Source organism: Ceratotherium simum, chromosome 40 (assembly GCF_057802395.1).
Source record: "Ceratotherium simum simum isolate JZ-2026a chromosome 40, ASM5780239v1, whole genome shotgun sequence".
Lineage (NCBI taxonomy): Eukaryota > Metazoa > Chordata > Mammalia > Perissodactyla > Rhinocerotidae > Ceratotherium > Ceratotherium simum.
In genome coordinates, this window is record NC_141939.1 from 15,955,043 (window position 1) to 15,982,008 (window position 26,966).

Here is a 26,966-nt window from a genome sequence, read left to right on the forward strand (position 1 = left end):
CATGCTGTGGCAGCGACCCACATACAAAATAGAGGAAGACTGGCACAGATGTTACCTCAGGGCCACTCTTCCTCAAGCAAAAAGAGGAAGATTGGCAAGAGGTGTTAGCTCAGGGCCAATCTTCCTCACCAAAAAAAAAATAACCACAAAGGCTGGCTGAGCCCAGATGTTGGCCCTGGTGGTGGTGCGGAAATGCCTGTGGGGCTCACTATGAGTAAATACAGTCAGGGAATACCTCCGGCTTTCCTAGCCAAGAACATCACTATCACTAGGCTGGGAGGACACAACTAGACTGCTGAACACAGTGTCATCTGTAATATCAAGGGAGGGAAAACAACAGATGTTTCCCACTGATGATAACCCGTCACTATTTGCATAAGATAAGGTAACTTTCCAGGTTAAGCAGTGGAGTGCTCCGCTTTTAGGAACAACACAAACTATCAATTCAATTAATCCTCACATCTGCCCCCTGAAGTAGGTATTCTCCCTAGTTTTTATTTTAGAGGTAAGGAAACTGAGGCTCAGAGGGCTAAAGAAATGCTCAAGAACACATAGCTATTAAGCGACAGAGCCAGCATTTAAAACCAGCCTCTACTGACATCAAATTCGATGATCTTTATACAAACTACATCATCTTGCTTCTGTCTAGCTAAAACAAAGTTGCACACTCTTGTTTTTATGTTCCTTTAATAAATCTGAATTTCCATATAATCAGACTCAACTAAGAAAATAACTGGCTAAATGATTAGAATATCTGATGAGATGAACAGACTACCATATAAGCTTCATCAACTTTTTGCTAAAGCCAGGGGACTGTGCAACTCATCAAAAGTCACTCAATCTGTGCACCAAGACTTCACCAGCAGGACTTCATGCTTTTCCATACCATTTTCTATATAGAAAGTCGTAGTAGTCAGAATGCCCTTGCTTTCTGAATCCTATCTCATAAAATAACTAGCCAGGATAATGAAAGCTGCATTTCTCACACCATCAGAGATTATAAGAAAACTCTGGAGATTTTTTTTTTTAGTATAAGATAGTAGTCCTTAAAGATCTTTTAAACAAATAAAAAAGTCTGAAGTGAGTTAATTTGTGGATAATATCTTTTTACAGCTCCCTAAATTTACATATTGCTAAAAAATTCAAAAACAGGTTTTCTTGATATGGTTCAAATTAAAATATAATTTATTATAACATAGGATGAAACATTAGACCTTAATCTTTGTCAATGAACTCTGTCTCACTTAATAGTGTCATAAAGTAAAGTTAATGTCAAATAAATTCTATATTTTAAAAAAATGTAAATGAATACCCATATTCTGGCATGCAATTTAATCACAATAATTTTATGTTAATGTTTTTTTCTTTGCATCTCATCTTCCAAACTGAATATCTATGGAAAATAACCTAAGATTGAAGCTTATAAAAAGTGTTTTAAAAATGCACAGAGTAAAACAGTTATGATATATATATCATAAAGATATTTTAATAGTTCAAAATAAATATTAAAGCATGATAAGTTGATTTCTTTTCCAAACCCACTTTGCTGTCAAGGCTCTTCATGGTTAAGAGATCAAGTGTCTTCAGAGAGTGGCCTGTTGGTGAGATGAAGTAGAGGCACACATGGATACGAGAGTCATGGTAGTTAAAGAGAGAACGCTTAATCTTCAGTTCTTCTTGGAGATAGGCCTCAAACTGAGCATCTATGTAGTCAACTACTGGTTGGTAGCTGAAAAAATAATTATTTAAATATTTAATATAATATATTCATGCCACCTTAATAAGATATTTGTGTAACTCTCAAGTTGGAGATCTGTATTTTCACCAGTCAACAGAAAGTTAATATCTATGCTAAACAGCTAAGTTTAATAATAAAACAAATTGTGCAGAACATGCATGTACAAAGGTAGTACTTTAAAACCATCAGGACAACCTGTGCTTTAAATTGCTTTATAGAAATGAGATTGAATTTACATTGATTTATTCTCACATTCATTCATCCACTGGATCCCTTCCTGACAAAGGTTCTCACACCTGCCAGACTCCTGAATGAGGCTAGGCATCTAACTACACATGGCATATTATTTAACTGAGAAAAGCCATGAGTATCAATAACTTAAAAGCTATTTAAGTCACATTCTACGACTTCTTGCTTCTTAAATCAGATTCGTCAGGCATGAAAAGCATTAACATAGTAAGGAAGGAAGGGCACACATCAAAGGAAAGTATCTCACTAGGACTGTAGGCCTGGTTTTATTCTCATTTCACTATAAACAGTGGAAAGGCACATCACATTCCATGCTCTGATCACTTTTCCCTGGCATGCTTTCTTCCCTTTAGCTGTTACAGTCTACTCATTCTTCAATATACAAATCATATCACAGTGCATGTGCAGAGCACTGTGCTCATGTGGTTTCAAGATTAGTCTATGAATGCTCCACTTCATTTGTTTTTTGTGTGCGTGTGGAAGATCAGCCCTGCACTAACATCTGCCAATCCTCCTCTTTTTTTTGCTGAGGAAGACTGGTCCTGGGCTAACATCCGTGCCCATTCTCCTCCACTTTATATGGGATGCCGCCAGAGCATGGCTTGCCAAGCAGTGCATCGGTGTGCGCCCAGGATCCGAACCAGCAAACCCTGGGCCGCCGCAGCTGAGCATGCACACTTAACCGCTTGCGCCACCAGGCCGGCCCCTCCACTTCATTTTAATGTGCTAAAGCACTGCCTATGCAACTCAACTTTCTACTCTTAACTATTCTCATTAAGCAAATCTGGGTTTCCATGTGAAAATAACAGCAAACAGTTCCTCTGTCAAATTCCCTGGACACATTTATAAGTATCTTTGTAGCCCCTGAATGGAGCAGTACCTTGTGCGGCTGAGGTACTCAAAAATGTGTACAGAACTGAGCTCTTCCATAAAGCTGCCTGACTCTTCTTGTTCCTTGAGGAACATCACTTCTTTTAAACTCATAGAATCCTTGTTCTCCCCATGGAGATGGTAAGCAATGTGAGGACAGAGACAGTATCTTACATTTCTGTGTTCTCCACCACATCTAGCATAATACCTTGAACATGATCAGATGGACTATTAGGAACACCAGTGTTCACTATTAGGAACACCATCCTTGGGAAGCTGTCTGAATGTGACCCAACATGATTCCCTCCCCAAAATAATAAAATGGTAAAAATTAATCTGTAAGTACATACTTAACATAAAAATTCCAAAGAAGCTTTTATTAATGATTTAAAATGGCTCAGTAATATGACCTAAATAAATAGCCAGAAATGTTCCTCTATCTGAAGGCTTTGCATTATGCTTGTCATAAATGAAAACCATAAACATTTTCTGCTAAATAAGTAATATGCCATTAGGAATTCTTCCACAGAAATTTGCCCTATGTTTCCATTCCCACTAAACTGCAGACTCAGTCTTTCAATGAAATGAAAGACACTGGCTTAAAATATAAAAATCACCTCCTTAAAAACATAAAAGTACTCTAAAGCAGTAAGGAACTAACCAGGTCAAATTTGAAGAGAGAGTAGAAACTGAGAGAGCTAAGTAGAGGATTAGAGCAGGAATCAGTAAATGGGCCAAATCCAGGCTAATGCCTGTTTTTGTAATTAAGGTTCTACTGAAAACAGTCACGTTCATTTGTTTATGCATTGTCTACGGCTGCTTTCTGCTACAATGGCAGAGTTGAGCAGTTTGGACAGAGACGATATGTCCTGCAAAGCTTGAAATATTTACTCTCTGGCAGTTTACAGAAAAATTTTACTAACTCTGCACTAAAAGCATCAATGATAGTTTCATTCTGAGGCCATGTGTCAATTCAGTTCTTGGGCTTTGCTCCTAAAGGACTCACAGGACAGGAAAGAAGAAATCAAAGGCCAGGGCTCACATAAGGTGGAAATCTATTGAGAGGCTGCGTCCCCACAATGAGTGACACTCTAAAAGCTTACACCTCTAGGGTAAGAATGAACTAGAAGTAAACCTACAATTCCTCCCCTCTCCCCAAGAATCTGTAGGGAAGCACTAAATGAAGCATGGAAAATAAAAAGAAAAGAAGAAAACAATCCCATCCTTGAGAACTTGTGGCCCCACAGTCAGCTCTTACACATAACTGCAGCCCAGGTTCATACTGCATCTTTGATTCTGGGAGCCACAAGCCACGAAATAGGCTTAGGGATCCTCAGAGTATTAATGTCCAAGGGGCTGAACATAAGCAAATCCAAATCTGTTCAAAGGAAGACATCTTCATCTTAGACCTTAAAGTATCTCTACAAATCATTTGTCAAAGACCATGAGAACTACGATAAAAATAACCAGGCACATAAGAAAAGAAAAAGCACAGTGAAGGAGAACCCAGGAACAAACAGATATCAGAAAAAATAATTGCAAAATTTTAATATACTGGAATTATAAGCTATAATTACAATAGAGACAAAAGAAATAAAAATAAAAGACAAACTTGAATATATTGTGCTGGGAATAGTAAAATAGTAAGAAGTGATCCTACAGATATGAATATGAACCACACAGAATGTACAGACTTGAAAAACATAATAACCAAAATGGAAAACTCAATGGATTAGTTTAACAGTATATAAGATAAAGCTGAAGAGAGAATTTGTATACTAGAAGATACATCAAAAATAATTACCCGGAAAGCAATAGAGAGAAAAAAAGATAAAAATATGGAAGAGAGGTTAAGAGTAAGAGACATGGAAGACATAATGAGAAGGTCTAACATACATTTCATCAATGTTTCAGAGGGAAAGGAGATAGAAAAAGGGGCAGAAGCAATATTGAAAGTGACAATGTCTCAGATTTTTTTAAAGAATTGATGACACTATTCAGACTCAAGAAGTCAAAGAAATCACAAGCAGGATAAATTAGAAATTAAAAAAAAAACCCCATATATGTTATGGGAAAACTGGAGAAAAACAAAAACAAAGATCTTAAAAGCACTGGAGGAAAAAAGGAAAGTATTCTGAAGGAGAAGATAGACTGACAGATGACGTCTCAACAATAAAAACACAAGCCAGGAGACAGTGGAATGGCATCTTTGATGGGAAAAAAGAAAATTATTGCCCACCCTGAATTGCAGACCCAAATAAAATTTCAAGTATGAGAGCAAAACAGAAATTTTTGGTTAAGAGGGTAATAAATATTGGCCACATAAAGTAATAATAATAATGTCTTGTGTGGTTAAAAAAGAGAGATAAAACATATCACAGGGTAAGTCAGAAGATGGGGGTTAATGGAGTTTAAGTATTCAAAATTTCATTTTATTGTCTATTTGTATCATCAGGGAAAAGTACAAATATTAATTCATCTTAAACTTTGATTAGGTTAGAGATTATATTTTATAATTTCTAGGGTAATAACTACAAGAAGAGAAATCAAGCAAGAAAGGAAAAAGAAATGTGGAACTGGCAGGACAAAAAGAAAATGGAAAATAAGATGATGAGTTTAAACCTAAATATATCAGTAACTACATTAACTAAATGTGAATGAACTAAATGCATAATTAAAAGATAAGCATTGTCAAAGTAGATTTTAAAAAAGCAAACAATATGCTCAATAAGAAACATATCTAAAGCACCAGTGTACAGAAAGCTTGAAAGTAAAGGGGTAGGAAAAAATACACCATACATAAGCAAGCTGATGCACCTATACTCAAATCTGCAACATAGACTTTAACACAAGAAGCATTCCAAGAGAAGAAAAGGCCACTACATAATAAAAAGTTTTGACTCTTCAGGATCAAATAAAAGTAGAAATCAAAAATTAATTTAAATGGGCAATACTATATATTAAAATTTGTGGGATGCAGTTAAACCTATACTTAGAGGGTAATTTATAATCTTAAATGCATAAGGCTGAGAATCAATGGGAAATTAGAGCAAATTAGATCAAAACCCAAAGACAAGTAATTACAGATATAAAAGCAGAAATTAATGAAATGAGAAAACAAAAAGTATAAAATTGAGAGGATCAATAAAACCCAAATTTGAAAAGACCAAAAAAACTGACAACACTTTGCCGAGCCTGATCAAGGAGACAAGAAAACAAGCACAAAAAACGAGTATCAGGACAGGAAATGCAGGTATCATTACAGATGATGTAGACAATAAAAAGATATTAGGAGTAATCTGTCAATATTCTTAAGTAAATCTATTTGAAAATTTGGATGAAATGGACAGATTCCTGGAAAATTGTAGCTTATCACAACTGTCTCAAAACACAACTCTAAACTGTCATGTAATCATTAAAGAAAACTTATTAGTAACTCAAAATCTTCTCAGAAAACTCCAGGCCCAGACGGTTTTATTGGTGAGTTCCACCAATCATTCCAAGGAAAAATTAACTTATACAAATTTTTCCAGAAAATCGAGTGAAAAAGTCCCAAAACTCATTTTAGAAGGCTAATATAACCTTGATAGAAAAAAGAGAGAGACAGGATAAGAGGAAAATGCAGGTTGAAAACCTCACTTATAAAACATAAGATGCAAAAATACTAAAAGAAAAAAAAAATCAAATATAGCACAATGTAAAAAGAATACCAAATGGTATCCAAGATTGCAAGGTTAATTCACCAAGAGAAAATCAGTTACTGTAACTCACCTTATTAAAGGAGAGAAATTACAATCTTCTCCACAGAATGCAAAAAAGAAAATCTGATAATAATATCTATTCATGATTTTAAAAAAACAAGTCTTACTAGTAATATAAAGTAACTTGCTTAATTCTAACTTAAAAAAAAAAAAAAAAAGAAGGCAGCATAATACATGGTAAAAAATAAAGCTTTCCCTTTGGAGTCAGGACCAGGCAAGGATGCCCACTATCACCAGTGACCATCCAACAAAATATTCTAAGTCCTACCCAGTGCAGTCAGGTATTAAAAATGAAAGAAAGAAAAATAAAGACTACTGTCTTCAGCCATGATGGGGTAACTGGGATTGGATTTACCCTCCCACTTTAAACAACTAGAAACTTGGACAAAATATATGAAAAAAGGTTTTCAGGCATTGAGCAACAGGCATTATAGAACTGTGATCACTGAGAAGAGAAATGAACGAGTGGAGCTCTCCAGTCTCCTGAGCATACGCCAGGAGACCAGCCCCCAAGGCACAGCACAAGACAGCGCAGACCTGGCAGACCCGCCGAGTGGGGAAATGCAGACAGGAGTTCAGGGAGGCCAAAGCAACAGAATGTGCAGGAGAGAACCCTGGAGAGAAGGGAGCTGCACTCACATAAAGTGCTCAAGATCTGGAGGGAGTGAAGCACTCATCTGTGTACACACATGGTGAGGAAAGTGCCCAAGGCTGTGGACATTTCCTACATTATAGTCGGGCTGGTGGGTACAACACTGTACATTTGTCAAAATTAATTGAACTGTATACTTAAAAAAAAAAATCAGTGCATTTTATTTATATAATGTAAATTATACAGCAATAAAACATTTAAAAAGAAAACAAAAGAACTGAAAAGGAAGAAATACAAATGTCATTATTTGCTGGCTATACTATTACATATATAGAAAATCTAAACAAATTTAGAGATGAATTGTTGAAATTAATCAGAGAATTTACAAAAATTGCTATCTGCAAAATCAAATTTCCATACACCAAAGAGAAAATGAAATATTTTTAAAAGATACCATTTATGAGAGCATCAAAATTGCGAAGTATCTAAGAATAAATTTATGCAAAGCTATATAGATCTCTATATAGAAAATTATAAAAAAATTAATAAGATTCAAAGCAACCTGTCACAGGTCTTTGCCTCTGCCACTAATCTGCTTCTTCCAGAAAGCCACACAAATCATTTCTTGAAATTTAAAGCAGAACACACAAATGTGCTGAAAAGGCTAATGTAAGTCACATAAAGAGAATCATTATGCAAAATATTTTCCCTCTAAAGCAAACTTTAGGAAACTAGGAAATTACCTCTACCAATGAAAATATATACATTTCAAAAAGAAAAAAGAACAAAAAGTTATTGCTTTACTCCAATCTACTTCTCTTTTTCATATTTTAAATTTCATGTAAAATCTATAATCAATCTTTACAATACCATAGGAGAAATAATGACATGAAATATAAATAAAAATTTTATCATCAAACTTTTCTTGCAATGCTTAATAATGCACCTGGTTGATTTGGCTAGAATTTCACAAAAAAATTCATGCACCAATGATCTGGCCATTGTATGTTTGCCACTGTATGTCTGTCTCTCTTTTTTTTTCCTTAACAAGATAAGTCCTCCTAAAACTTAGTACAAATCATTTAATATACACTGAATTAGCATACCAGGAAATAATTAAAAACATTTTTGCTGAAATACACATTTTAATAATGTGATTCAAATTATTCTAAAGAAATCAGACAACTGGATAGAAAAATGTCAATTAGAACAAAATATTGCTTAATTATTAAAAAAATTAATGTCTGAGAGGACAGAAATAGATTTCCAGAGCAGAAAATCAAATCATAGCTTATGTGGCAAGATGGCAAATGTCTTGAAATAAGAAAAATTTGTTTTTTTACAAGAAGAAAACACGTACCTCTCTTCTTTGTTTATTTGGTCACCAAATCCCACTGTATTCACAATGGTCAATTTTAATCGAACATTACTTTCCTGGAGTTCATATGTCTGAGCTTTAAGTTTAACATGTGGGTAAAAATGTGAGGATTCATGGTCTTCAAAATTAGTATTAAACAATGTATCAATCAACGTTGATTTTCCAATTCCAGTCTCCCCTGAAAGAAACAAACATACATCTTCACAGGTGCACAGGACAGACGAGAAAAAATAGAAGTGTAAACTCTTAGTGGTTTCAAGGATCCCAAATATTTCAAAGGTTGGATTGGTCATGAAAGAAATACATGCTAAGGCTGGCCTACTGAGTCATTTGCAGAGCATGAAAATGAGCAGGTATGCTAAGTAACTCACAACTCTGAAGAAAGCACTGAAATATTTAAAGAACAAACAAAAAGTTTAAAGCAGTACAGCTAAGAAAAACAAAACTGATAGAATTTAACTAACTGAACAAAATCTGTGATCATGATCTCAAATTGATAACATGAACATCATGCTGGTTATGACAAGAATGAATTGAGCACAAGAAATATGAAGGAAGAATTTAAAGGAAGAGTTTGGCACTTACCCACACAGAGAATATTAAAACAGAAGCCTTGCTGAACGGATCTATTGACCAGCTGATCAGGCAAACTCTCAAAACCAACATGGCCAGACATAGTTAAAGAACGAATATTTTCTCTTTTTTGCTGAAGGAAAACAAAAACAACAGGGACAATGAAGAAAAGTTTTACTAAAATAGGACTAGGCACATTTGAAAGCTTAAATATAATTTATCAAAGAAACTAAAGATTTTATGATCATTACACCTCCTTTAAGATACAAATGATTAAGTAAATTTGTGTCCAGACTCTCAAAACACGTATTTCTTATTCTCTTCATATGATGAGAGTCCAGCACTATTAATAACAGTAAAATATTTGATTCCTAAAAATAGGGAAATAGTCAAGTAAACTATGGTGTATTTATTCACAAAATGGAATGTTTAAAGTCATTAAAGATGTTTACAATAAATTTTTAACAACTTAAATTCTTACATTAAAATGTCAAGTGAAAAAAGTATAATACAAAATTATAGATACAGTTCCAGCTCCTAGTAATAGCAGAGTAACTTATGTCACACTTCCCTGCTAATAAATATTATAATCAATTCTTTCAAGGCACTGGAATGCAATCAAAGGCAGAAAGACACTGGAGGGAATGAGACACGAGAGAAGGAGACCATGTAAGGCGAGAGGCAGATTTTCTAGCTCTTCCCCGAGGGCACTCCAGTCATTGCTGCACAAAGAAGATAAAGCTCAAGATGGAAGTGGTAGTCTTACTGGGTTGAGAAGTCAGTTGGAAATAAGGGCAGGCAGATCAACTAAAAACTGAAGAAAACTCCAGAAAGGAGAGAGTACAAAATCTGCAAACACACTCCCCTCAAATCTTTGGCTGACTGCTGAACTGCACATGTACTGGGGGGAATACAAAAAGCCTAACAGGGAGGAAATGGGAATTGGAAGGAGCTATGTAGACTTTTCAGGAGTGCCATCCTAGGGAGCTTGAATTTTAAGTCTGTAAGTTAAAGGGGCTTTGTAAACACTTCAGGCATTCCCCTGAAAACATATGGGCCACATTTTAGGAGTAAGGATCACATCTCAGGAATCAGAAATGCTCCCTAGTACTGAAGGCACCATTGAAATAGACCTGCCCTAACAAAACCTATACCCAAGACTCAACACGATCAGTGTCACCAGCCAGTAATTTAACTGCCAGCTAGAACAAAGGTCAACACTCTTTGGAAGAAGAAAACAGAATCTAGCACCTCTACAATGCAGCATCCACAATATCTACTCTATAATAAAAAATTATTACAGAGGAAGAAGCAGAAAAATGTGATTCATAATCAAGGGGGAAAAAAACAAACAGTCGAGAGAAAGAGATCTGCAAATGAACCAGATGTTGCATTTACTGATAAGAACTTTAAAATAACTATGATAAATATGCTAAAGGAGAAAAATATGCTCTTTTTCTACAGGAAAAAGTGGTGACATGACAGGGAATTATAAGAGAGATATGAAAGCTCTCAACAACAACAACAAAAGGCAACAAATGGAATTTCTAGAATGGAAAAAATGCAACATCTGAAATAAAAAAGTTACTGGATAGTATTAAGAGCAGATCAAACAAAAGAAGATTTATTCCATAATTATTATCCAAGGTAAATATCTTTATCCAAGCTAAAAATCTCTTATAGGACAGATAAAACTACAACAGAGCCTCAAAAAACTGTGGAAAAGTATCAAATGGCCTAACATACCTATAATTGAAATATCAGATGGTAAAGAGGGGCGGTAGCAGAGGGAGGGAGAAAAGAAATAGCTAAGTAATAGTGACTGAAAATTTTCCAATTTTCTAAACATGAACTCAGAGATCCAAGAATTTCAGCAAACAGGAAAAATCCAAAGGAACCCACAACTAGGCACATCAGAGCAAACTGTTTAAAACAAAGATAAAGAAAAACCTTACAAGCAACTAGATGTGGGGAGACATATCACACACAAGTAAAATGTATAAAATGACCACAGGTTTCTCATAAGAAACAACACAAACCAGAAGACAACAGAACAACATCTATAAGATGCCAAAAGAAAAAAAAATGACAATCTAGAATTCTATATCCAGTGAAAATATTCTTTTACAAATGAAGGCAGAATGAATACATCTTCAGACAAACAAAATCTGAGAAAATTCATTGCAAGCAGACCCACACTACAAGAAATGTTAAAAGTTCTTCAAGAGAAAAGAAAATGACAGATGGAAATTCATATCTACAAAAAGGAATGAATATTGAAAGATAAAAATGTGGGTTATTTTAAGAAATTTTTTTGCTTCTTGTAATTTCTTGAAAATATAATTGTTTAAAGCAACAACAACAATGTATTACAGGATTTATAAAAATGGATAAGTAGAATGTATGAGAATCACAGTACAAAAGATGGGAGAAGGAATGGAGATACATTGTTGTAAGGTTTCTGTATTATTCTGTATTATATGTATATTCTGTATTACAGCCTATGTGGCTAGAGGCTATCATACTGGACAGTGCAGGTCTAAACATTTCAATTAAAAGAAGGAAACTCTCAGATTGGATAAAAGAGCAAGACCCAACTATATGCTGTCAATACAGTAACTGACAAACTGATTCTAAAATTTATATGGAAATGTAGGAGATTTAGAATAGCTAAAGCAATTTTACAAAGGAACAAGTTGAAGAAGTCCTACCTAATCATAAAGCTACAATCACCAAGAAGAGTGGTACTGTGACAATCTAGTATTTATCGATTTGTCTACTTCATCAAAATTAACAACCTGTGATCACCAAGGAATATGTCAGTCACAGACTGGGAGAAAATATTATATATATACAACAAAGTACTTGTATTCAGAACACATAAAGAATTTGTATGATTCAATAATAAGATAACTCATTTTTTTAAAAAACAGATAAAAGACTTGAACAGACACTTCACAAAGAAGATAAAATAGCCAATAAGCAAACAAAAGAGTGCTCCACATTACTAGCTGTCAGGGAAATGTGAATTAAAACTACAATAAGATACCATTGAACACTCACTAAAATGGCTAAAATTAAAAAGGCTGATAATGTCGAGTGTTGGAGATGAACAACAACAACCGGAACTCTGATAAACTTGCTGGTATGAAGGCAAAATGGTACAGCCACTGTGGAAAACAGGTGAGTAGTTTCTTATAAAGTTAAATACACATTACTATACAACCAAAAGCAACCCCACTTGTAGGTACCTAGGATAAATAAAAACATATATCCATATAAGGACTTGGCACAAATGTTCATTGCAGCTTTACTCCAAAAAGTAAAACACTAGAAACAACCAAAATGCCCAACAACTGGTGAATGGATAAACAAATCGTAGTATAACTATACAATGGAATACTAAACCACTGATACATGCCACAACATAGATAAATCTCAAAAGCTAAGTATCTAAACAGTGATTTATTTACTGTGACTTGAATTTAAAAAAAAAGTATATTTTTTCATATATACATGAATATGGATGAAAATGTCTCAATGTTCTACTGTCTTCTGGTTTGTGTTGTTTCTTATGAGAAACCTGTGGTAAAATATGTTTTACTTGTGTGTGATATGTCTCCCCACACCTAGTTGATTGTAAATAGTGAGAGACTATTGAGAGTGGTTACCACTGGAGACTGGACTTGGAGGTTGAGGAGAGTGGTCTTAGAGATGGGGGTGAGAAAAAGTTTCTTCTTATTGTATATGGTTGGTAGAATTCTAAGATGGACCCCAAGACTCATGGCCCCTGGTATACCCACACCTTCTAGTCATTCAATCAAATACTCATCTAGGTGCTGCTGTGAAGTGATTTTGCAGATGTAGTTCAAGTCCCAAATCAGTTAACCTTAGAAAGGGAGATTATCTTGGCTGCACCTGACCTAATCAGGTGACCCCTTAAAAGGGACTGAGAACTTCCACGTGAAAGGGGTTTGAAGCAGGAAAGGGATTCAACATTCGAGTTTTCCCTTGCTGTTTGGATGACCGAGAGCCATACAGCAAGGACCTAAGAATGATCTCTAGGAGCTGATAGCAACCAGCCAGCAAGGAACTGAATTCTGCCAACAACCTGGAAGAGTTAGGCAGGGGAGCCTGCAGACAAGAACCCAGCCTGAGTGTGAGACCCTGAGGAGAGAAGCCAGCTGTGCCACACCTGACCTTCTGACCACACAACTGTGAGCTAACATACAAATTTGTGGCAATTTGTTAGGGAACAACTGAAAATGAGTACACTGCATTCTCTCTCGTGCCCTTGGAATTCCTGTTAGTCATGAAAGCATGTCATCTTCATGATTAAAACAAAGAGAGAGTGAAGAAACACCAGGCTTCCTAGTCATGAACATGTTCAATAAGATCAGAATAACACTTGTTAGAGTTTTTATATGATAACCACATGCTTATCACATACAAGTTGAACTAAATGGCCTGTAGAATCCCCTCTGTTTCTAAAGCTATGTGATTTTAACGTCATGGAAATAAAAGAAGCTTTTCAGAAATGTGGGAGTAGTCACCATAATTTACTGAAGAAGATGGGCCAAAGAAAGTGAGGACTATGCAATGACCACTCAATGGATTGGTCACTAAAAGATTTCAGCAGAGCAATGTGTTAGAAAAGTCTCTGAGGTGATAAAATAAAGATGGAATAGACTATTATGACCAATGAGAAAAAAAGATTAAAAGGGTGTCAGTTTGGTGATCAAATTACGGTTTTTCAAAACTGTGGGGAGCTTACCATGTGACGAGGAAGAGGGAAAAACAAGAAGAGACTTACTGGAACACAGAACTAAAGCAAATTAATTAATCTTATTGAATTATCCACACTTGTATTTGCAATTTTCTTTTAAAAAAATCGACGACTCACCTCTTTCACCAAGTTAAATTTACTCCCTTTTTTTTTTATTATAGATTTCAATATGAAACACCAAATACATCCTCCTGTACAGGCACACTGAGAAGGACCTTGGAAGCATGAAGGTCTGATCGCACACTCAGGAAGGCATCTGACAGGGCCATCCAGCCACTTCCTACCCTCTGTCATTAGAGGAGTTCTCTATATCCACCAAGCTCAGCAAGTATGCCCAGCAAAAGCAGTGCTAGTCTTCCTACTGAATGCTGTGGAAGCAGCTGGAATTTTAATTTGCTTAATGTTATATAAGATAGAGACATTGTAGACACTCAACAATTACTCAACCCATCATTGATTTTTAACTTGAATCAACATAAAAGTTAATTCACATTCAAGCTAAGTACAAACAAAACTCTGTTAGATTTCTGAGTAGTTATTTTGAAATCATAGACATTTGCAGTGTGATATGGATCTATATAAAAGACATACTCACTCTATGTTCATCATCAGATACTTGTGAGGATATACAAGTTGTTTTTGTTGCCACGTGAGACTGAAAGAGCTGAAAAAGAAAAAACAAATTAAAAGAAAACACAGATAGGGAGCCAGCCCAGTGGTGTAGTGGTTAAGTTCGTGCGCTCTACTTTGGCGGCTCAGGGTTCGCGGGTTCAGATCCCTGGCACAGACCTACACACTGCTTATCAAGCCATGCTGTGGTGGCATCCAATATACAAAATAGAGGAAGACTGGCACAGATGTGAGCTCATGGACAATCTTCCTCAAGCAAAAAGAGAAAGGTTTGCAGCAGATGTTAGCCCAGGGCCAATCTTCCTGAGCAAAAAGAGGATTGGCAACAGATGTTAGCTCAGGGCTAATCTTCCTCACCAAAAAAAAAAAAAAAAATATATATATATATATATATATATATATATATGGATGTAGGAAGAAAAAATGCAAACGGTGCCAATGAGAAAACAGTGCAAAGTAAGTTCCCTTCCTACTCTTGCTTCCCTAGTATCTCAGTAGTTCTTTTCCTCAGAGGCCACCAGACTCTTACGCAGCCTTCTAGACAGATGACATGTGTATAAGCATATGTGAATATGCAGGTCTCTTTTGTTTATATAAATGTCAGTGGCCTACTGCTCTGCACTGTGGTGTTTTTGCTTCATCTCTCCTGAAGACCGTTTCACTCGTATGTGGTTCTACCTCATCGTTTCTCTAGTATAGCATTCTGCTCTGTGTACTACGGTATAGATGCATGTTCTATCTTTATTTAAGCAGTTCCCTAGTCCTTAACTTGTTGTTACGTGCCATCACGTCAGCTCCTACTCCTGGTGACCCTATGCATGAGTGATGTCCACAATGTCCTGTCCTCAACAGCCTACTCAGCTCCTGTAGACGCAGGCCTGTGGCTTCCTTTATGGAGTCAACCCATCTCCTGTTTGGTCCTTCTCTTCTCCTGCTGCCTTCTACTTTTCCCAGCATTATTGTCTTTCCAGAGAATCCTGCCTTCTCATGATGCACCCAAAGTAGGACAGCCTCAGTGTTATCATCTTTGCCTCCAGTGATGGTTCAGGCTTAATTTTCTCTAGGACCCACTTGTTGTCTTTCTGGCAGTCCCGGGTATCTGTAGAGCTCTCCTCCAACACCATGTTTCAAATGAATCCATTTTTTTCCTGTCAGCCTTCTTCCCTGTCCCGCTTCTGCACCCGGACACAGTGACTGGGAATATGGGGGTGTGGATAATCCTGGCCTTGGTCTCTAACGACACTTCCTTACACTCGATGATCTTTCCTAATTCCTTCATTGCTGCCCTTCCGAGTCTCAGTCTTCTCTTGGTTTCTTGGCTGTGGTCTCCATTTAAATTGTTGACTGAACCAAGGCAGACCAAAATCTTTTAACAATTGCAGTGTCTTCAGTGCCTACATTAAGTAGTGTAGTTCTTCTGTAGTCATGATTTTTGTCTTTATAACGTTCAAATGCAGTCCTGCTTTTGCATTTTCTTCTTTCACTTTCATCAGAATTTGTTTTGAGTCATTGCTGCTTTCTGCCAGGAAGATGGTGTCATCTCCATATCTTAGACTGTTGATATTTCTTCCACCAATTTTCGCTCCTCCTTCATCTGAGTCTAGCCCAGTTTTTCATATGATATGTTCTGCGTCAGATTAAACAGAAAGGGAGATAAAATGCACCCTCACACCTTTGCCTAAAGGAAACCGTTCTGTCTCTCCATATTCTCTCTTGATGTGGCTTCTTGTCCACAGTACAGGTCACACATCAGGACAGTCAAGTGCTGAGGCTCACTGAGTACTTTGCAAAAGCAAAGTACTTTTGCTTCTTTCAGAGCAGCCCACAGCTTTTCATGATCCATGCACTCAAAGGCTTTACTGTTGTCTATAAAACGTAGACTGACTTTCTTCTGAAATTCCTTGGAACACTCCAGTAGCCAACGAACAATCTCCGTCAGATCTCACGTGCCTCTCCATTACTGAAATCCAGTGTGGACCTCAGGCATTTCTGGCTCCATGTGAGGCAGAGGCCTTTGCTGCAGCACTTTGAGCATTACTTTACTGGCCTGGGAAGTTAGAGCAGTGGGCCTGTAGTCACCACACTCCTTGCACCTCCTTTCTTGGGGACTGGGATGTATATTGAGTGTTCTAGTCTGTAGGCCATTGTTTCGTTTTCATATTTCTTGGCATATTCTTGTTAGGATTTTGACAGATCAGTCTCTGTGGCTTGAAATAATTCTATCAATATCCCATCTACCCCTCGTGACTCATTTCTTCCCGCATTTCCAGGGGAGCTGTCACTTCACCTTCTAGAATTACGGTTCTTCCTCGTAGGAACCTTCTTCAAAGGCATCTGTTGTCCTTTTCTCTCTTCTGTGTAGACCTTCATATACTGTTTCCACCTTCCCTCTATTTTCTCCTGATCAGATAGTGTGCTTCCCTGTTGGTTGTTCAACATTCCTAATCTAGTTTAAATTTCCCTTTGATTTCTTGAATCTTCTGGAAGAGACCTCTTGTTCTTCCTTTTTGTTGTTCTCCTCTCTCTCTTTGCACTGGCCATTAGAGTGCCAAGTGCAGGATTCTAGCCCTGCTTTTAGAACTTGTACTTTTGCTTCTCCTCTGTCTTTAACAAGTTTTAGTGTTTCTTCTGTTATCCATCTTGATTTTTCTTTCTTTTTACTTCAGGCATTGTGTTTTCACATCTTCCTTAATGATATTTCTGGTTGCAGTCCATAGTTCTTCTGGTTCTCAGTCAATTAAGTTTAACAATGCAAATCTGGTTTTTACATGGAATTTACATTCGTCGAGAATGTTGTTTACATTATTTTTGGCACTACGATTCTTTCAGCGCTCTTCTTTAGCTTTACTCTCATATTCAATGTTAACGGTTCATGGTCAGCACCACAATCTGCTCCTGGTCTTGTTTTGGCAGAGAGAATACAGCTTCTCCATCTCCTGCTTCCAGTTACGTGGTCTGTTTGATTTCTATCTTGGCATCTGGTGATGACCGTGTAGACAGTCGTCTGTTGCATTGCTTGAAGCATGTATGTACGATGGACAGATGGTTGGTTTTGCAGAAATCCATGAGCCGGTCTCCTGCTTCCTTTCTGAACCCTAGTACAAATTTTCTGGTGACATTTGATTCCACTTGATATCCTACTTTTGTGTTTCAGTCACCTATAATTATCAGCATATCTTGTTTTGGTGTATGATTGATTTCTTCTTGGATACTTGTGTCAAAACTTTGTTTCACCTTCTTCAGCACCCATAGTTGGAGCACAGACTTGGATGATGGTTATGTTAGATTTTCCCAGAAGTCTGTGATATTCTTCGGTCAGGCCTTGCATCATAGCCCTAACTGCCTGTGCGGCCTCCTGCGTCAGTATTGGAGCCATTCTCTTTCTTCTGAGTCTGTCGTTTCCAGAGTAGAACACTGTAGTTGTCTGACTGAAGGTCCCATTCCCATCCATTTTAGTTCACTAACGCCGAGCACTGTGATATTTACATTGCATATTCCAGTGGTGTGTGTGGTCCAGCCTTTGACTTTCCTTTCACCTTTGTGCGCTTCAGCTGTTGGACGTCCTTCTGGCTTTAGTCTGGTGGCGTCATTAGCAACAGTGCTATTCGTGCTTGTTCTCTGCTCTTCCCCAGTCACTGTTTGAGTGCCTTCCGACCTGGGGTCTTCATCTTCCAGCACTATCTCATATTTCATTTTGGACTGTCTCATCACAGGGTCTTCAACAGTCTTTAATTACAATTAACTATGCTACAATGAACAGTTTTGCCCATATATACCATGAAAGGGAGAACCTTATCGCTGCTACAAGGGAGTGATGCTTCTGGCACCTCAAAATGCACCCCCCACAGACACATAGGTATACATCATGACTGGATTTTACAGAATGCTAACAACAATCTTCCTCTGCTACATTCTGGGTAATACAGTCATGCATGGCTTAACAATTGGGCTACATTCCGAGAAATGTGTCATTAGGTGATTTTGTCACTGTACAAACATCAGAGTGTACTCATACAAACCTAGGTGGTATAGCCTACTACACACCTAGGCTATGTGGTACTTATCTTATGGGACCACATTGTATATACAGTCTGTCATTGACAGAAATGTCATTATGCAGTACAAGACTGTATAAGCTTTTGAAGGCTGGCCTTGTGACTTAACCACTACACACAGAGTGTTTCCAAATCCTGAGTGGCTAACTCAACACATTCTTCCAACATGAAATGACTCCTGTCAGTTAGAAGATACCCCCATTTAAAGGCACACAACAAAAGCTTGTAGACGAACACACAGGTACTGGCTGTGTTTTCACAATTTAAAAAGTGAAAAGTACATAATAATACAAAGCACATCGAATGGGCCTAAGGTTTTGTTTTTTGTTTTGAACTATACATATACTTCACCTTACTCCCTCCAGCCAGCCCCCTGCCATTCTACTAAGCCCCCTTCACCCCCAGTCACTGTGTGGCACATAAGCAATAGATCACGTCCCTCTCCTGTGCCAGGACAGAAAAGTGAGAGTGACTGGAAAAGAACCGTGGTAGTTACAGAGATCTGGAGAGAGAGGAGATCATTAAAGGCCAGAGCAGTTTTCAAAGAAGACAATGATATTCAATGGAGTCAGGAAAGTGGTATAGCATCAGATGAGGTGGCATTTAAGGTAGAAAAAAATCCCTGAGCACCAGAAGGGAGACAGAATTTCATATCTGGAGAATAGAAATAGTGAGTATAAGAGTTGGGTGGGGGAAAAAAAGGGTTTATTGGTCTCCTGCTGCAAAGTTATGAATGAGGTTGAGAAAGAGTTAGGGATAATAGACGAGTAGCCAACTGGGGAAGTGTCTACCTAAAGAGTCTGACTTGTTGGTAAAGGCAAAGAAGTGCTACAGAAAATATCTACTTAGGGACCCTGTTCAGAGCCCTGCGTTAGATAAACTGAATAAGAGAGTAGAACATTCCACGCTCAGTGATACTTCCTGATGTAACATGCTATCTGCTCACACCAGTGATGGAAGTGATGTGCCACACATCTAATTAACAGAAGGCTGTATTATTTCGACTTATCAACTATAGAACTTTCATAAAAATTAAACTTTAAAAAAAGTTATAGTAAGGAAGTAGTTTTCGGTTTTTAATATAATGGATATCATATGACTAGATTTCTGTGAAATGCTGCTTAGTAAGCAGTTCAGTTAAGTAAAATTTGCTTAGAAAAAATAAAATAGGTTTTGTATTCACTTATTAAACTTTGACTAATAAAACTTAGGTTACATTTCTGTCATTTATGTAAGTTCATATCAAATATCTGCTTTTGTTTATTCATTCCCTGTGCTTCTGAACACCTGCCAAAAAGCCTACTTAAAATCTCTGTGGATAAATGTTTTGATCAGGAAGTATGAATGAGTCACATAAAAGTATTATAAATAGTTGTTTTTAATATTTTCCACTGGTACTACCTGACTAGTCAAATTTCCAAAACAAGTTTTAAAATTAAAATGGTTTTTAATAAATTAACAGGACATTATTGAAGGTAAAATAACAAGGGGACAAGAACTGACCAAGTCCCTCTAGCGGCAAACCCTAAATTAAAAAAAAAAAAAAAAAATCTGGAAGTAGAATTCCAGTCTGCTCTGTCACTGATCACTACTTACTACATGCAAATCACTACACTGGGTACTAGGGTCTCAGGAGGAGTAAGACATGGCCCTTGATCTTAAGAACTTATCTCAGAGGAACACAAACTCATAACAGGCAATCACAATCTCATTCCAAGGCACAAGGGAGACTAATAAAATCAGTACCTACATTTGACTACACAATTTGCTTTTCCTGTAGCTTTTATCTTAAATACATATACATTATACATACACAAACACATACATATTTAAATCCATGCACCTACTAACCAGAAGGAAAAAACTTACACAGTACCTTTAACTCTGGCCAAGTCTAACACATATTTATTGTTTTTTAAGTTATAGTATACAATGAATCATAGAAAAATGTGCCAGAACATTTTGGGCTAGCTGGAGGAAAACTAGGTTCTCCACCATCTTCAAAATTTCAGTTTGAGGAGTATGGGCAACACAACAGAGGCAGCACACAATTTGTCCTAGGGTCCCTTGGGAAATATGCAGAAGACGACCACCTTCCTGTCAGCCAATTAGGGGAAAACTGGTGATTCTTTCACCACAGGACCCTAGATCACAACTTTCCTCACCCTCCTTGGAAACATCCCTGAAACTGCTGTATAGCCTCTCTCTAGGTGTAAGAAGGAGCCTTGAGGAACAGCATTCTGACTTGGCTTTACAATAGCTTCATTTTAACTTCACTTTCCCACAATTTTTATCTTTATAAAATTAATCCAAGAAATAGTTTTCAAATTGTCCCCTGGTGTTTCCTGAAGTTCTTTAAAAAAAAAAATGTAAAAGAGAATAAAAGCTGAGAGTGGTCAAAATAATTATCTGGGTCTATTTTATGAATTTCGAGAGGGTAGGTTCTTTGACTTACAGCAATACTTCGAAAGATTACGCAGACTCATTATTTAAAATCATTTTATTATATCTTCAGGTTAAGGAAACTTTAAAATAAAGTTAAGAGTGCTGATCTAAAATTTTCCTAAAAACAAGTAGTAACATTACCTTATTCTAATCATGCCCGTGATGATTTTAGAAGTGGATGCTAATTACAACCCAGGGGAAAAAGAAAAGATTCAACTGAAATCAATAAGACTAGGTCGTCTAAGTCACAGCAACGCACGGGCCTCCCGTGCGTGTCCCGCCGGAATCTCCCCCTGGAGAGTCTCAGCCTGGGGCAGCTTAGCGTAGTCCCAGGCCACCAAAACACTGCCTCAATCTACCATCACCTCCAATAAACATAGAAGTTAAAAGATGACTACAAAGTCTAATATTTTGCCTCAAAAGGTCATCAAGATGAGAAATTCTTGACAGTAGTTCATGTAAAAGAGGAGTTTTAAGCTTAACAAAAGCTTACAGTAACACATGGTTGCTGAAAATACAAACGCAATCTTATTTTGAAATTACTTTTCCCCCCTTAATTAGAAAAGGAGTATTCCACGTTTATTAGAGGAAAAAAACACTGTTTCTAATCGTGTCATTTTAATAACACTGCTATGAACATCCCTCTTGTGGCAGCCAAAGAGGTGCACCACTAAGACTCTTTGGCTATAAAGAGCGCAGTCAGCTGACAGCCTACAGCTGCAGAGCCTTCAGGATGTGCACAGTACTGGACCGAAGACTACTGTCTTCCCAGGCAGCCCCTAGCCAAGGACTGAGCACAGTGGAGGTGTCAGGGCCTGGCCCCTTCTGCTCTATGCAGGCCACCCTAACAGGCAGTCAGAGCTCTCCACTGGGTTGGCCCAGACTTTGCCAGATCTGCATGGCCTCTGAGGCTCTCTCTGCCCTATTTTGCTTCTTAACCTCTTTCCTTCCACAGTTGTCAGGATCTGCATCAGGACCTGAAGGCTTTTCCTCTCCAGTCCTGCTTCTTCTCCCTTTCTCTTTCACAGGCATTACATCCTCTCCCCTCCTCCCACCCCTAGTCAATCTTTAACGCCTAACTCTTCAGCATCTGTTTCTTGGAGGATCCAAATGGCCACACCTGTATGCGTATCAATCATTTTGTACATCTGATAATTTCCTCATGATAAATTCCTAGGATGTAATTACTCATCAGAAGTATAAACATATTGCCAAACTACCCCTCAAAAAGGCTGTACCTGCCTACATTTCCAAAATTAGCATATAAAATGGTGTCCATTTCATTATATAGCCATCAATACAGGATCAATACAGGATTAACAATTTTTAAATGTTTACCAATTTGATAGGCAAAAACTGACGTCTTAGTTGGACTTCGGGTATTTTGAACCTTTTTTTTCAGGTTACTGTCCTGAAAGGTCTATCATATATTTTCATAAATCATCAGTTCATGTTTTCCTCCATTTGCCTTTCAGGGTACTCCTCTTGGAGCTGCTGGATATAACTCCATGCTTGTCATCTGTACTGCAAGTATCTTTCCCGGATTTGTCACTGATCCTTTCAATTCTCCTATAGTACAATCTATCAATCTTTTTCTCTATGGTTTCTTCCTTAAATGTAAAGCTTAGAAAATCTTTCCACATCCTTAAGTTTAAAAAAAAATGCTTCTAAATTTTTTCCAAGTTCTTTTATAGTTTCATTCTTACACATAAGTTTTTAAGCCTTCTAAAAATTACTTTCTAGTACTGTGTGAGTTAAGGAAATCTGACTTTTCCCCAACATTGTTAACCTATTGTACCATCAAGGGTCAGCAAAGCATATTCAATCATCTATAGTCTTTCTTATGGAAATAAATCTCCAAGAGAAAAACTAGGACCCATGAATGGACTAGAGAGGCAAATTTGACACAATGAAAAGAACTTACTGAAGATCTAGAACTGTCTAACAAGAGTGGAATGGGCTGCTCCATGAAGGATTCAGCTGCTGGCCCTGGAGGGCATTCAAACAGTGACAGCAATAACCAACTGGGTAAACTGCAGGGTCAATTACTGCACTGAGAGCAGGAAGCAAAAATAAAGACCTTCTAAAGTCTCTTTCACCTCAGATTTTATGACTGTATGCCTTTGAGCAAGCAATGAGGAAAAAGTATGTGATGGAGACTGAACGATGAGTCATGGAAACTGCATGTACAGATAAGGTGGATTAAGGAAAGCACAGCAAAATTGCACCTAGTTGATGGAAAGACCTCTCAGAACTAAACCTCAAGGTTTATTTAAATTAAAAGTAGATGACTTAAATTCCTGAGAGAGGGAGCATGTTCCACACAGACTAGGTGATAAAAAATCCAATCGAATTTGAGAAGTCATTTATTTAACCCAGGAAGGCAAATGCGAGATGAGCTAAAGAAAAGGGAACTCAAAAGAAACTCATTCAAATGACTTAACATTGACAAGGAACCTTTGGGAAAAAAGAATACTGAGGACTCAGTGTGAAGTCTATCAGTACACACTGCTTTTCATTTATTCCACAAATACACACAATATTTACTCTAAGGTCTTGCATTTTCAGGACAGAATAACAGACCCCAGGCATAGAGGATCAGAGGTGAAGAAGTCAATATCCTTCCAATTTAAATTTAGTACAGGTGAGAGATATGCACACAACTTATGGAGAGGGCACAGCAGTAGCTCGGGGTATAATGAACCCTGCATGATCAGAGAGGGCACTGCCAAAAGAGGCGTGAGCTGAGACTTGAAAGAGAAATAGGAATTTTCCTAGCAAATGAGAAAAGAAGGCAGAGGAATCAATGTGTGCAAGAGCATGCAAGTATACTTGGCATGGGTGGAAAACTGCAGCAAGCTCATTATCGTTTAAGCCTAAGGAGACTTAAGTTTAAGTACAAGGAGGACTCCAGCAGAAGTGAGGCTGGAGAAGGTGATAGAGGGCTGGGCATCCACTCTGCCTTAAGAGTGAGGTCCATGAGCACCTTCAAGTGTCTTAACTAAGGTCACTGGATAGGTGTTACTGTGAAACAGGAAAAATAATATGAGATGAATCAGCACAGGTTTGATGCAATTTTGGAAATACTGAGTTTAAGGTTCCTATGAGCACCTTGGATCCTCCCAGGAACTTTCAAGTAGTCACCTGAATCTTTAGTCAAGTATAATTAATCTAGGGTAATTTTTACATGGTTATTAAAAACAAATACAGTGGTTATTCCCATTTCTCTTGAAGTCTTCATTGATTCCATAAGACTTGAATGCTTTCACATTGGTAAGAGCACTAAAAACTCAGCACAAGTCACTAAGGCAGTCTGGTTTTTGGACTGAACATAGTCAATACCATATCACTAGTAACAGGCTGTATTTCAGAAGGCATTATCTCATTTTATAAGTCAGAAAAAGATAAATCTTCACAAGGAAGGAAAAAGTTGCATATAGTAAGAGTCTATATTGAAATATTGGCTATGGAGAATATTATTACAAAGATTAGAAGCAATAATTATGAAAATTAGGAGAAATGATCTGACTTGATATTAAGTGGCAAAAGAAGAACATAAGACTGTATTGATACCGTGGTTACAAGTAAAAATTATTTATGCATATGAGCAAGAATATACAGAATCTGATTCTTGGGGGAGGAGAAAAGATATTTCCTTTTCTTCTTGATATCCATTAATATTATCACTTATGTGAATTTAACAAAGACTAAAGTAGAAAAAAGAATATGTCTTTCTCAAATATCTATAAATGTGCATTTGTTCAACAGCTATGTAGTGAGCGCCCACTATGTTACAGGAACTGTCCTAGGCAGGGGCTGCATAACTTAACAAAATAGAAAAAAATCCCCGCCATTATGGAGCTTCCACTCCGGTTAGGGAAAGGCAAGCAATAATCAGAGTAAAGCATATGCTATAATATGATAATAGAGAATAACAAATGCATAAGGAAAAATAAGGCAGGAAAGGGGGATAGGAAATGCCAAGGAGGCATGGGTGAGGGGGTGCCATTGTGAACAGGGTGGTTAGGGAAGGCCTAACTGGTAAGGTGACAGTTCAGCAAAGGTCTGAGGGAGTTCGGCAACAGAGAAGGTAAAGAGCATTCCAGGCAGAGGGAATTAACAACTGCAAAGATCCCGAGGCAGCTGTGTGCTGTGGTGTTTGAAGAACAGCAAGGAGGCCAACTTGGCAGGAGCGGAGGGAGGGAGAGGCAGAATGGTCAGAGAGAAATGTAGTGCCAGATCATGCAGGGCTGCTGTGGCTTATTGTAAGGACTTGTCTTTGAAGGGTCTTCAGCATAAGAGGGACATGATTTCTCTTTGTATTAAAAGGTTCACTACAGCTACTATGTTGAGAGTAGACTGAAGAATGGCAAGGCAGAAACAAGGAGACTAGTTAAGAGGCTACTGCATTAATCCAGGAAAGAGATTATGGCAGTATGTTAGCAATGGAAGAAGTAAGATGTGGTTAAATTCTGGATCTACCTCAAAAGTAGAACCAATAGAACTTGCTAAAGGTTCAATGTGGTATAGATATAGAGAATAGTTCCAAAGTTTTTGGATTGAGCAACAGGGAGGCAGATCTTCATTTACTGGAAGTGGGAAGACAGTAGGAGGAGGAGGATTGGGAAAGATCAGAAGTTCTCTTTGGACCATGTTAAAGCGGAGATGCTTATTAGATACTGAAGTGAAGGTACTGAGGAGGTAGTTGGATAAACAAGTGAGAGTGCAGAGCTATCTGGACTGGAGGTAACAATTTTGAAGTCATCAATATATGGCTAGTACTTAATGCCGTGGGATGAGATGAAATCACCCAGGGAGTAAAGGTATTTAGAAAAGAGAAGGGATCACAGAACTGAACCCTGGGGGACTCCAAGAGTTAAAGGTTGGGGAACTGAGGAGCAACAAGTCCAAGTGACTGAGAAGGTATAGCTAAAGAGGGTAAAAGAAACTCACAACGTGTGGAGTCCTGGAAGACAGGTGACGAAAGCATTTTGGGGAGGAGAGAGTGTGTGCCACTTGCATTCCTTTATGCATGGTGTGTGGCTGCTTTCAGGCCACAAGGGCAGAGTTGCACAATTGTGACACAGACTGTATGGCTCACAAAGCTGAAAATATTTACTCTTTGACCCTTTAAAGAAATTGTTTGCCAATCTTTGATCTAGAAGAATGAGAAGGTGAATGAACAAGGAAAATGCAGTAGAATTTTTAGGTAGCAGCAAGGCCTCTTGAGCTTAGTGGTCATGACGTTCAAGTGAGACCACTCAGCATGATTTTCCTCTGTCATACTCAGCTGTGAGGGCACAAAAGGCAGAGTCAGAGGATAGTTTAAGTGGGTGTGGGGTTTTCCCAGAGGAGAATGACGAAGCAAGAGAGGGAATTGAGATGTGCAGGGAAATGATTATAAATGTTACAAGCATGGACTTAAAGCTGGGCAAAAAGGGAAAAGAGGGCATGGAAGATATGAGGGAAAGGGAAAGGTGGTAGGATCAACAGATTAGGCCAGAAAATTATGGGACCCAGAGTACCTGAGGGAGTAAACAGGCAAGGCAGGAGGTCTGGTCAGAATGGAATGCCTGAGGTTACGAGGGGCTGCAGTTATTGGTAATGACAAGGCCAAAGTGTTAACTACACGGAGAGGCTAACGTAGGGTAGAGAACACAAGATACCAAAGGACAGGACAGGAGGTCAAAAATGGAAAGGCAGGGTACTGCAAGGATAATCTCTGGATACTGAAATCACCCAGAATTACAGCAAGTCTACCGTTAGAGAACTACAGGGAGCCTGGAGCTACACCATCAAGCATGAGGGGAGGTGGGGTTTCAGAGATGACTGCAACAAAGAGCTGTTGAGTATACGGTATGATAGCTGAGTGACAGTCAAAACTAGGAA

General features: G+C 37.8%; 1 protein-coding gene across 2 annotated transcripts in view; it reads right to left on the bottom strand.

The window, feature by feature from the left end:
* Positions 1-26,966, bottom strand: part of SEPTIN10 (septin 10) — a 57,199-nt gene that overhangs the window by 18,372 nt on the left and 11,861 nt on the right. The window contains exons 2-5 of one of the 2 annotated variants that reach the window (XM_087426351.1): positions 14,543-14,611; positions 9,174-9,294; positions 8,571-8,766; positions 1,543-1,729 (exon numbers count right to left, since the gene is read on the bottom strand). In XM_087426351.1, the coding sequence (XP_087282477.1) occupies positions 1,543-1,729; positions 8,571-8,766; positions 9,174-9,264 (474 nt within the window). In that variant the 5' untranslated portion in view covers positions 9,265-9,294; positions 14,543-14,611. The remainder of the gene's footprint in view (positions 1-1,542; positions 1,730-8,570; positions 8,767-9,173; positions 9,295-14,542; positions 14,612-26,966) is intronic. The other variant, XM_087426350.1, reaches the window with a different exon arrangement.